The sequence below is a fragment of the Miscanthus floridulus genome, chromosome 2 (assembly GCF_019320115.1).
Source record: "Miscanthus floridulus cultivar M001 chromosome 2, ASM1932011v1, whole genome shotgun sequence".
Lineage (NCBI taxonomy): Eukaryota > Viridiplantae > Streptophyta > Magnoliopsida > Poales > Poaceae > Miscanthus > Miscanthus floridulus.
The window spans coordinates 156801680-156813813 of NC_089581.1; the positions used below are offsets into that span (position 1 = coordinate 156801680).

Consider the following 12134-nt stretch of genomic DNA (forward strand, 5'->3'; position numbering starts at 1 on the left):
AGCATTTTCAATTGTTAATCTTTAAAATTTTCTCTATGTACGAGGATGACAGTACATACCTTTGAGTTTTCAATTATCTACATCATTCATTTTTCTTGACGACTTCTGAATTTTCATATATTTCTGCAACACTCTAGTATGTCTAGGTCTCCAAAATCAATCTATTTAAAGGTTTCTCTCTTAAACATTCGAACTAATGAACTTTATAATTAGTTGAAATAGTATTATTTTCTGTCAGTGTTTTGTCTAAATTTTTAGCTCGCTTATGCAAGAAATGTTCCTTTGTTTTTATTGGCCATCATATAGCCTTATATCCATTATCCTCTTGTGTCATTGCAAAGTTTTAGTGTTCAGTTTATGCTTGTGGCATACAGATTGTTCTCCCAAAGCTAGCAGATATTGTGGCTTACATGATGAGTGAAGCTTCATATATTCACAAATCCTAGTGAAAGTTCAAGGCCGATTCTGCAACTCACTGTCCTTACTTCAAGGTATTTTTTGTTTGTATTGTCCAAGTTTCACTCTTTTGTGTTGGAGACCTTTTCTAATTTTTTGTTATTTGTTAGAGTTTTCTAATTTACTATCGAAACATCTAGAAAGATCTGTTTCTGGGCGTAGTTCTAGGGCAGTACATTCTACCCTTCAGAGACATTAAACTATCGCCTACACTCAATTCTGAAAGAGCACGACGGATTCAAAACACATTGCTAGATAGGTGTGCAGGCCATGGTTATGCTGCTGGTGCTTGTGAGAGACATCCTAGCACCACAGGTTGCGATGGTTTTGCTGTACAATTTTAAACATATTACTTAATTATGCTTTGGATTTTAGCACTTTGTCAGATCTTATGTATGACCATTAACTCATTTGGCTTTAGTCAGGTCTTTTGAAAATATGTTTTGAAAAGAGGTATATGGATCGTAGGCCCTTGAACTTATCTCGTGGTGCCACTTAAGTCCACAAACTCTCTAATCGTACTTCTGGCACCCTAATGTTGTTTAAGTATACCACTTAGGTCCATAACTCAACGGATCAAGGTTTTTGCCGACGTGGCGGGGACAGAGCGCACGTGAGCCGCGCATGAGTGGTCATGGCGCCTGCTGCATGCGGCGGAGGACGTGGACATGGACGTGGTCGCTCTTCTCTGTCACCTCTACTAGGCTACCTCCTCGTCTTCTCGCTGCTCTGCCTCCGCGCCGTCGTCTGCCTCTGCGCCGTCGCTATGCCTCCGCGAGGTGCTCCTCGTGCTGCAGCGCTTCAAGGCGCTGGCCGCCGACTGCGCCGCGCGGAGCCGGATGCGGCGGCTGCTGCAGTCGGACGAGATCATGGAGGAGGTAAGGGAGCTGCACCAGGACCTGGCCACGCTGCTCGACCTCCTGCCGGGCATCGAGCTGGGCCTTGCCGATAACGTCATCGACCTGCTGGACCTCGCGTCGCTCTAGTGCAGGCGGTTCGCGCCAGTGCAGACGGACACCATGATCGTGCTCGTCGGGTTGCTGCGGTACGCCAAGTGCGTCCTGTTCAGCGCCACGCCCCGGCCTTCTTCGGATTCCAAGCCGGACCCCGAGGTCGACGAAGAAGGGGAGCCCCCGGCGCCGCCACTGGACTTTCGCTGCCCCATCACCCTCGATATCATGTGCGAGCCCGTCGTTGTCGCCAGCGGCCTGACGTACGACCAGGACTCCATCTTCTGGTGGTTTGACTCCGGCAAGTCAACGTTCCTCGTGAAGAAGCTCTCCATCTCCTTCTCCCCGGACGCGGCCAACCACGTCGTGCATGAGATCCGGCTGTTGTCCAAGTCCGGCACCGACAACTGCGCATTCATCGGGGAGGCCGGTGCCGTGCCGCTGCTCAACCTCTCCATCCTCGAGGCCAACAAGAAGCGCATCATGCACGTCGAGGGCGCCGTGGAGGCGGTCGCCCACATCCTTAGCTCCGGCGCGACGTGGCGCGCCAAGGAGAATGCGGCGGCCGTCGTACTTAGCCTCACGTCCGTGCACACCTACCGGCGCCGCCTCGGTCGAAACCTGTCCATCGTGGAGAAGCTGGAGCATCTGGTCCGCACCGGTCCGACGAGCACCAAGAAAGACGTGCTGGCCGCGCTGCCGTCGCTGGCGGGCGAGAGGGAGAACGTGGGAAAGCTCATGGACGCTGGCATCGCGCAGGCGACGCTGTCCGCAATCAGCGAGGAGGAGACTACGGCCGTGGTGCTGGCCACGCTGGCAAAGCGCGGCGGCGCGGAGGCGATCATGGGCATCGACAGCGCCGTGGCGCGGCTGGTGGCCGAGATGCGGCGCGACACGGAGTGGGCCAGGGAGAACATGACGGCGGCGCTGGTGCTCCTGTGCTGACGGCTGGGCGCGCGCGTGGTGACGCAGGTGATGGCCGTGCCCGACGTGGAGTGGGCCATCTGGGAGCTGATGGGCACCGGCACGAAGCGCGCGCCGCTCCTGCCACCTCTCCAGCCGCTCCTGCCGCCTCTCCATGGACCGCCTCGCGCGCAGCTTCCTGGCGAGGAAGAAGGCGGCGATAGGAGCGGCCGGAGAGGCTCACGTGCGCATGCAGCAGGCGTCATGACCACTCACGCGTGGCTCACGTGCGCTCTGTCCCCGTCACGTCGGCAAAAACCTTGATCCGTTGAGTTATGGACCTAAGTGGCATACTTAAACAGCATTAGGGTGTCAAAAGTACGATTAGAGAGTTTGTGGACCTAAGTGGCACCACGAGACAAGTTTATGGGCCTACGATGCATATACCTCTTTTGAAAAAAAAATATACTAGCTTCAAGTGTTAGCAATGTGTCCTGCATCAAAATGGAGTGTCGAGAGCAATCGTGGGAGGAAAATTTGTGCCAAGTTGACATCTCTGCTGAAGAACTCAACACTACAAGTGTTGTTGGACAATCAACCAGTGAGAACGTACTATGACCTTCCCACACTCGTTGAGCCAGATTTAGGGCCTCAAACATGCCCTATTTTGTTGCACGCGGTGGCTCCATTGGACTTATGGAGCGTGACACATCTATTGAAAATATTGTTTTGGTTGAAGATGTGTCCGAGGAGGAAGCTGAGATGGGTATGGGTGTGACATTTAAGGACCCTATTGATATCCAGCATGTTCGGTTGGCTGGTTCGTATCGTTGCTGGTTCGTGAAAAAGTACTGCTGGCTGGTTTGTGTGAGAGAAAAATATTGTTCCAGCTGAAAACTTGCGATCGTTTACGACAAGCCACAGCCAAACGAACAGGCTGATCATCATCCCTTTGAATGGATCCTCTCAGTCTATTGATGAGACCAAGACAGAAGAGCCCAACCTGCCAAATAATCCTTCGGTGGATGAGCCATCTCAACTGGATATCGACATGAAAATCGAGGATTGTGCTGGTCCCCAGATACATCACCCACCGCTGGCCTGGTGACACCACTGACGAGACGCCGACGCAAGTCTCATGACAAATCAATGGTTCGCCGAAGTGCCCACCTTGTCAAGTATAAACAGCCTGTTCATTTGGACGTGTCTTGTCGTAAATGATCGTAAATTTTCAGCTAGAATAGTATTTTTTCTCACACAAACCAGCCAGCAGTACTTCTTCACGAACCAGCAACGATACGAACTAGCCAAACGAACAGGCTGAAAGTCATAAAAAACTTGGGGATTGTTAGGAATGATGGGAAGCCCAATGAGATGCAATTCAAGAATTTGCAGCGTGTGTGAAAGAACTATTGCTACCAGATCTCCTAGAGTCACTCATGCGTACAAAAGGTCGTGCTTTCTAGGATCTTGTGACGGGGATCTCTTTGCCTCTTCACTAGGCTTTGTTGTTTTGTTATCAGTTTAGTTCCGTTGCCTTTGTTGTTAACTTGGTAGTTGTTAACTTTGTCGTTGGTTGGCGGGAATCTCGTTGGCTCTTCGCTAGGGAAGGGAATAGAGAGATTGGGGAGAGCGTCGCCGCTCGTAAATCGTGGATCCCACGATGCAATCCGATCAAGCCCAAAGCTGACTCTTTGATGTGGGAATAAACCGACAAGGCCCAAGAGCCCAAACATGGGCACAGGGCCACCAGTCGTCTCTTCTGGTTGGCATTGGCACCATCAGCTCGGCCCATCCTCTGGAAGCCGCCCACGGGGCTCTATTGTTTAGATTGCAAATTTTTGCAATCTGGACATTATAGCATGTTTCGTTTGTATTTGACAAACTTTGTCCGATCAGGGACTAACTAGGCTTAAAAGATTCGTCTCGTGATTTATAACCAAATTGTGCGATTAGTTATTTTTTTACCTACATTTAATGCTCCATGCATGCGTCCAAAAATTGATGCGATGGAAAGAGAGTGAAAAAACTGGAACTTTGAAGTGATCTAGACAAGGCCCTGAAATGAATTTTGATTTGCAGTTTGACGATAAGCTAGTGCTAGGCCTTGTTTAGATTGCCTCAAAATTCTAAGTTTTTTCACTCTTTCTCCATCACATCAATTTTTGGAAGCATGCATGGAGCATTAAATGTAGGTAAAAAAAATAACTAATTACACAGTTTGGTTGTAAATCACGAGACGAATCTTTTGAGCCTAGTTAGTCCATGATCGGACAAAGTTTATCAAATACAAACGAAACGTGCTACAGTGTCCAAATTGCAAAAAATTACAATCTAAACAAGGCCCTGGTCTGTTTCATGGTCCATACTTTCAGTTCATGCATTGAGTGCTACAGTACAATAGTGGCCATGTTTAGTTCGTCCAAACTCCTGAATTGGGCACTATGTAAAAAGATATTTCCCGTCACATCAAACTTACGGTACATGCATGAAATACTAAATGTAGACGAAATCAAAAACTAATTGCACGGTTTGATTCTACTTTGCGAGACGAACATTTTAAGCCTAATTAGTTAATGGTCGAGCAATTATTACCGAATACAAAGGTGTGCTACAATGCATTCGGCGGCGCCGAATTCGGCCAAGCCAGTATTTGCATGGCCTGCCTAAGCCTAACAGTCTTGCGTCAGCATGAACCCGTAGTTAATGCGAGTTCAACATCGGCGGCGCAACTGATCTTTCTGGCTACTCCACTAGTCTACGAGACGAGAGAGGCATTTAAACTGAGGAAATCCTGGACGATTTGCTCAAAGACCAAGAGGACCGAGAACACCCCCATCCCAACCAGGACAGGCTTTGCACTGGTCAAGTCCTCTTTCTCCCTCTCGCCGTCTTTCTGGAGGTCTTCGTCCACGAGCCCGGCACTCGAGTCAGACAGCTTGGAGGAGCCGATAGCCCAGGCCATCAACGGAGGGAGGACACCATAGAGGATGGTCATGCAGTAGCCGCCCTGAACGTTCGTGTAGGAAGGAGCAGCACAGCAGTGCGTCAGGTCAATGGTCAATTCAGAGTGGGATGCTATGCTTGACTACGATGCCAGGCGTGTTTTGGTGCGCACTTACCGCGATGTCAGTAGCTATGGTGAACGAGTTGGGGACGGTAGTTGCGATGAGCATGGTCGGGACAACTACGATTCCGGTAGCAGCGTAGCCGAGCATGTTCTTCTCCAGAACCGATTCAGCACCAGGATGCTGCTGCTGCTGCGACGATCCATCTTCCTTGTGAAACCCAGCAACGCCTCTGTTGTTCTTGCCCTGCACTCGCCGCTTGTGTGGTCAGACCAAACACTGTACAGATCGATTGTAACTGTAACATCGAGACCATTTCATTAGCTTTTGTTTTTTAAGTGAAGCAGAACTGCATAACCATACGTGCTGTTGGGTTGGTGAAGAGGCTATGCTATTGGTCATTTGCTCGATGAAGAACTGGGAAGCCCCAAGCAGCGTGCCGATGAGCGACGTCCCGACGGCCAGGAGCGAGAACGTCTCCAGCACGGTGTGGCTCCATCTACAAACCAAACAAGCCTGTTTCAGTTGCAGGTTGCGGAAGTGAAATTGAACAGCGAGGCAGGCAGGCAGGGCAGGGCAGGATGCGGAGAGAGATGCGGCCATGCATGCAGGCACGTGGTTAGTACCACAGTGGCCAGCCTTACTCTGTCTTTAACATGTCCAGGACGTCAAACCCAGCGAGATCCGTGGTGGTGAGGCCGAGCGCGATGTCGTCCCACACGAGCAAGGACACCAGCGGCACGAGGCTGCCCACGAGGATGGACAGCCGGATCCTCGCGAGATCCCCTTCCAGGTACGCGCAGATCACTGCGAGAGATAGTAGATAGATCAGCGGCGCTTCATCAGTGTTTTGGTGCTGAACTGTTTCCTCGCGTGGAGAGAGTCGGTACGTACGGCGTGGGGTGGTTTACTCACTGGTTCGGAGGTGGGGTGTGGCCGGCTACCTACCTGGTGCGATGTCATGGAAGACCAGCGTGAAGATGATCACAGGCAACGCCGCCGGGACCAGCTCCCAGTTAGCGTTCGCTGGCAGGCTCAGGCCACCGCCGAGCGCCACTGCTGACACCTCAATCGTCAGCAGTAAACCTGTTGCAATAGACCGAGTTCATTTCATTACCCTTTTTCTTTAAGCTAGCTAAGGTTCATGAATTCATGATTCATGTAGTCTCCTACAGTCCGTTTGCTTATTAGTTTCAGCCAGAGCTTATCAACCAGCCAACAGCAGCAGCAGCCGGCTTATCAGCCCAAAAATCAACCAGCGAACAAACTGCTAGTACACGGCTAGGCGACATAGCAGCAAAGTGATGAACACGAACATGGCAAGGACTCGAGGCGCGTACAGTGTATGCTTTCGGCACAGTATTACTTGCCTGTACATCGTCGCTTTGTTGGGAAAAACCTTTGCAAACCGGGTATACTTAGGCCCCGTTTATTTCTCGTCTTGTCAAAACTTTAGCACTTTTAGTTTACTTTTTGGCAAAATGAATCTAAATAGTATGGGAAAAAAGAGTAAAACCTAGACCGCTAAACTTTTATTATTTACTATCCAAGAGGCTCAAAACTGGTTGCTCTGTTGGTTTGGCTGCCATGACTACTGGGCTGATTTATGGTGAGAGTTCGTTGGCTGAGCGAACAGGGCGTTGGGGGCGTGAGCCGTGGACGGTGTTTATTCAGAATAAAAAACAGCAGGGCGGGGCCTTAGAGCAAGGTTGGTTCCCGGATCGGTGTGTGTGAACTTTAATGCGGATGTAGGAAACGGCTTTGATGCACGCATGAATGATCAGTCTTAAATAACGGCTGTGGCAGCTTGTGGATGGCACGCACGTCTGTCATCCGGACGAGAGATCGCAGAGCAGCTTGCTAGTAGGAGTACAAAGTACTTTATACCTATCATAACGAAGGTCAGCAGCTGGTTCACCCGGTCGGTGACGGCCGTGCCGCCACCGGCGACGAGCATCGCGAGCGCGGCGGTGAAGGCGGCGCCGGAGACGGGCTCGGGCACGCCGGGCACCAGGCGCGACAGCACCTCGCCGGACTTGGACGCGTAGGCGACCATGGAGGTGTAGGACAGGAACAGGTACGTGGCGGTGGCCAGGTGCCCGCCCCACTCGCCCAGCGTCTCCTGCGCCATGCTCTTCACGGAGATCACCTCCAGGTCCACCAGCTCCCCGCGGCGGTGGTTCCCGCCGTCCTTGTTGCGCCGCCGCCGCCGCCGCAGGTGGACGTTGATCTCCGCGATGAGGAGGGCCTCCGCGACCAGGAACGCCCAGCACGTGACCATGCACGCCGCGCTCGGGACGAAGCCCTGCAACAATCAATTAAATTTTGCCAGCGGTCAGTGCTGGCTTTTCTGACGAAATGGGCGCTGGGCTGGATAAATGCAGATGTATGTTCGGTTCGGGAAATGTTTGGTGTTTGCAGATCATCGATCGAAAGCGCGCTCAGCTTGGTGGAATTAAACGCGGACGTTCATCGTGCCAACTAAAACCGAACAACATGCCATCGATTGAATGCTCGTAACTACAGGGTAGAGAAATTCAAAGTTGTAGGTATCACATGGGCTGTCATTCGAGGGTGTTGCACGGGACGTTCGAAATTAATAAAAAAATAAATTATAGAATCCGTTAGTAATCTGCGAGACGAATTTATTAAGCTTAATTAATTTATTATTAGCACTTGTGTTACGGTAGCACCATATTATCAAATCATGGACTAATTAAGCTTAAAAGATTCATCTCATAAAATAGTCGTAAACTGTGCAATTAGTTATTTTTTTAATCTATATTTAATACTTTATGTATATGTCTAAATATTTGATGGGACAGAGAATAAACTCTAGGGGACTTAAAAAAAAAAGGCCTCAGTTGGTTTCCTTGCCTGTCGAGGCTACGCGCTGTTCTCTACTGATTGGAACTACTGTTAACTGTTCAGTCTATTACTGCTGCTGTAGCAATTCGTTGTAGCCTGTAGGGATATTATAGAGAGAGTATAGAGAGAGAGAAAACAGAAAAGAAAGAGAGTTTAGCTGGTCCATTGTGAGAGCCAGTGGTACTGACAGCACCGATGCTACTGGGAGAAGGAAATCATTGTTCTAGCGGCATCATCGTGTGGCTTCGTTGTCAGGCGCCGTTTTAGCCATTTCGTTTGGTTTGGTAGACTAAAAAAGTTATTTTTAGTCTCTTTTAGTTAGAACATTTGATACAAAGTGACTAAAAGGTGAGATAGTCTAGACTTTAGTCTTATTTAGCAAACCTTCAGTGACTAATTGTTTAAATGCTCATTTAATCCTATTTAGTCATATTGTTTGATAAAAAGTGATTAAATAAGACTAAAATTAGTTAGCTAAACTTTAGCAGCTCAATCCAAAACCCCCTTATAGCTGCCTGTAACTTGGTAACGTTTTGTTTGGATGCTATCGGATTCACCAACATATGTGGATTGATGTAAATCCAATTGTATCCGAACATGGTCTAAGGGCTTGTTTGAATGCACGTGTATGCACCTCAATCCACATATATTGGTGTAGAATGAACTGGAATTTAGTTTAACTCCGCTCCAATCCACTTCGACGTATATAAATTAAGATGAATACATGCGCTTTCTTCCACAATAACGACGTGCCGCCCGGGCCATGCATGGTGGTTGAGGCTAGTTCGCTGGGTCTAATGGAACACAAACTCACCGCGGGCGCCGTGCGCTGCGGCACGGCGAGGATGCCGGACCCGATGCTGGTCCCAACGATCAGCGCCACGGCGCCGGCCACGCTCCCTCTCTTCTCGCCACGGGACGGCGACGCGGGAGCGGGGGCATCCGGCCCCGGCCGCAGCGCGGACCTCCCTTGGCCTTGGCCATTCGCGCGCACCACTCCTGGCCTTGGGTCGTCACGCGCGCTCCTGCACCGTGCACCCAGGCCACCGCCGCCGCAGAGGCTTCTCGGCACACGGACGCGTACCGCCGGGCAGCCGAACGTGGTGCGGCGGATCTTTGGGCACCGCGCCCCGCGGGCGATGGCCCCTTGCATCCGCGAGAATTTCTGGAGCGCTCGCACACACTCACAGTTCCGTGGAGAGGCTTCGAGAGGGGCATTCAACAGGTGGAGTGGCTGCGGCTGGAGCTGGACGTTCGCAATCTTTGGGTTGCAGTGGCTGTAGACGGCCGAGCCGAGAATCACTGCAGTTTGTGGCGCACGCCGCAGGAGCCGACGGGCACGGCAGTCCGGAGATTCTGGACCGAGCAGGGCGCGCCGAGCTCGGGATGGCGGGATCTGTGTGGCTAGGGCCGCGTTTAGTCCCGGCCAAAGTTGGCGCCGCCTGTAGCATTTCGTTTATATTTGGTAATAATTGTCTAAATATTGACTAATTATGCTTAAAACATTCGTCTCGCAAAGTACAATTAAATTGTGCAATTAGTTTTTAATTTCATCTACATTTAGTACTTTATGCATGTACCGCAAATTTGATGTGACGGGAAATCTTCTTTTTATATAGTGCCAAATTGAGAAAATGGGGAACATGGCCTAAGAACGAAAATGACGTCTTCGGGTCCGGACAGGATTTTTGTGTCTCATTTGTGTGGCCTGAAAATATGCCGACGGGGACACGTCGGCGGTCGGACCGTCGGAGTGGGACTGTGGGACCCCGTCCATCGTTTCCCAGTGCCCCGAAGGTAACGAACTGCCAGGACTTTTCTTTACTAGTATCATCATTTGATTTGAGGTGCGTTTTTCATTAATTATATCATTTTCAGGTGCATTTTTCATTTATGCCATTTTGGATTGGACCATCCTTCACTCCTTCGACCTCTTGACGGTGATTTGTCCCGTGGGTTCCCTCTTCCTCTCACGAACTCGTCATTTACGGCTACTTCCTCTGTGCTAAATATAGGTTCTGTAAATCACATATTATGAAAGTATATTTTTTATGGTACGTCTAAAAAACATAGACTCTATGAATTTATAAACCATATACAAATTTCTAGAAATTGATGGTCAGAGATAGAAAAGTTAGACTTTGGACAAAGCTAGAACGAAAGTTGACTTATATGAAACATGAGGGGTATAGGCTGGGTAACGTTTTGTGTTAGGTCATCAATTTTCTCGTGTATCTTTTGTATTATTCCATTTAAATCTATAAGGGGCTACTACAAAGAATTGGGTTTCTCTTTTTAACACAAAAGTTACTGACAACCCATCTAGATTACGGTCCTGTTTGGCAACCAGAAACGTCTCTATTTCTCAAGAGAAACAGTAGAATCGCTACCAAACTATTTGACGCTTAGTGATTCACCGGGAGAATCGTTTCTCCGTTTGTACATGCAAGTACGAAACGGTGAAGAGGTCGTTTCCCTAGATTTGTTTCCTGCCACCCCTCTATGCTAGCAAATGTTTTTTTAATAAACCATTTTTGTGCAACAAGTTAAAATGAGTTTGTATTTAAGTTATTCTTCGCCCATAAAAAAGTAGAATCTTTCAAAGCATATTTGATCCATATATTTTTATATAAAAAATTAGGTGGGAATCAGAATCTAACAGCCAAACTGTTACATAAAGTGATTTTTATTCATCACCCAAAATGTTTTCAGCGATAATGCGGATCCAAAACATTTTTACGAGAATCTAAATCTGTACCAAACGCGCACTACACTACACATAAGTTGCCCGTTCCTGTCAAAGTGTATGTAGAACGGAGAAAAGAACTCTAACGCCCCCATGCGCCCGTGTAGAGGCAGGCTGCAATATGTTGAAGTGCAATTCAGTAGGTAAACTCATTGGCAATTCAATATCTCAATGTTGTCCAAGCAAAGTATTTTGTTGGTACTACTGTCCACCCAAAAGTGCCAATAAAATATTGCTATTTTTATATTCTTTTAATATTTCCATTTTCAGGTTCTACAATTCGAGATTGACATACTTGGTCAGTTGGTCTTAAGTTCTTAACATTCGCAAGTACTCCCTCCTCCCAATAAGTCTCCATATCACATTTTGAGGAATCAACCAATCTTAACTTTGACTAGGATTATAAAAAGTATCATCAGTATTTGTAACTCCAAAGAGATTTATTATGAAAACATTCGGTGTGATTAATCTAATGATGCATATCTTGTATCACAAATATTAGTATCTTTTGGTATATGTTTAGTCAAAGTTGAAATTGTTTGTCGGAATGCGAGATGAAGACTTATTTTAGAACGAATGGAGTACACTTGTGGTCAAGTTATTTTAAAGTTTATAACCGCACACATTCTACTTTTCTACGAAAACATTCTAAAATTGTGAGAGCATTTTCAAGAGTTCCTAAGAATTTTTCCCAAAACCAGTGTTTTTCAACTCACCAAAAAGTATCGGAAGGAATAAATAAGACCATCTCCAACAATTTCTAATAATGCACTCCTATAATACAGAGAGATATCATATACTATTTCTATATCATAACCACTTTTATATATTCTTTATCTCTTCTACATTTGCATCTGGAACCCTTTCCTACTTTTTATTCTGTCCCACGCCCTTCCACCTTACATTGGCAGTGGAAGACGCGTGCATATATCCGCGTGTTCGGTGATTTTTTCCAAGTGCGAAAAGATTATGAGGTGGGAATAAAAACTCTCAGAGATGAGTTTTTTCTATTCTTGTAAAAAATCCTAGATCGGGAAACTTGGCCCCGTTCGGCTGGCAGAATTTTGGTTGAAACTAGCTGGAAAACACTGTTCTGACTGAATTGTTGTGAGAGAAAAATACTGTTCCGGCTAAAAAAAGAAG

The 12134-nt window shown here is 47.9% G+C and overlaps 1 protein-coding gene and 1 pseudogene across 1 annotated transcript; one reads left to right on the top strand and one right to left on the bottom strand.

The window, feature by feature from the left end:
- The first annotated feature begins 726 nt into the window (after positions 1-726).
- On the top strand, positions 727-3417 carry LOC136537315 (U-box domain-containing protein 16-like; annotated as a pseudogene).
- Positions 3418-4866: 1449 nt separating this feature from the next.
- LOC136534355 (uncharacterized) lies at positions 4867-9603 on the bottom strand. Its single transcript, XM_066526808.1, has 7 exons — positions 9060-9603; positions 7265-7682; positions 6326-6463; positions 6022-6184; positions 5741-5876; positions 5432-5623; positions 4867-5319 (listed from the first exon to the last, which is right to left on the bottom strand). The coding sequence occupies exons 1-7, from the start codon at positions 9396-9398 to the stop codon at positions 5068-5070; spliced, it is 1638 nt and encodes a 545-aa protein (XP_066382905.1). The 5' UTR covers positions 9399-9603; the 3' UTR covers positions 4867-5067.
- Positions 9604-12134: the final 2531 nt, after the last annotated feature.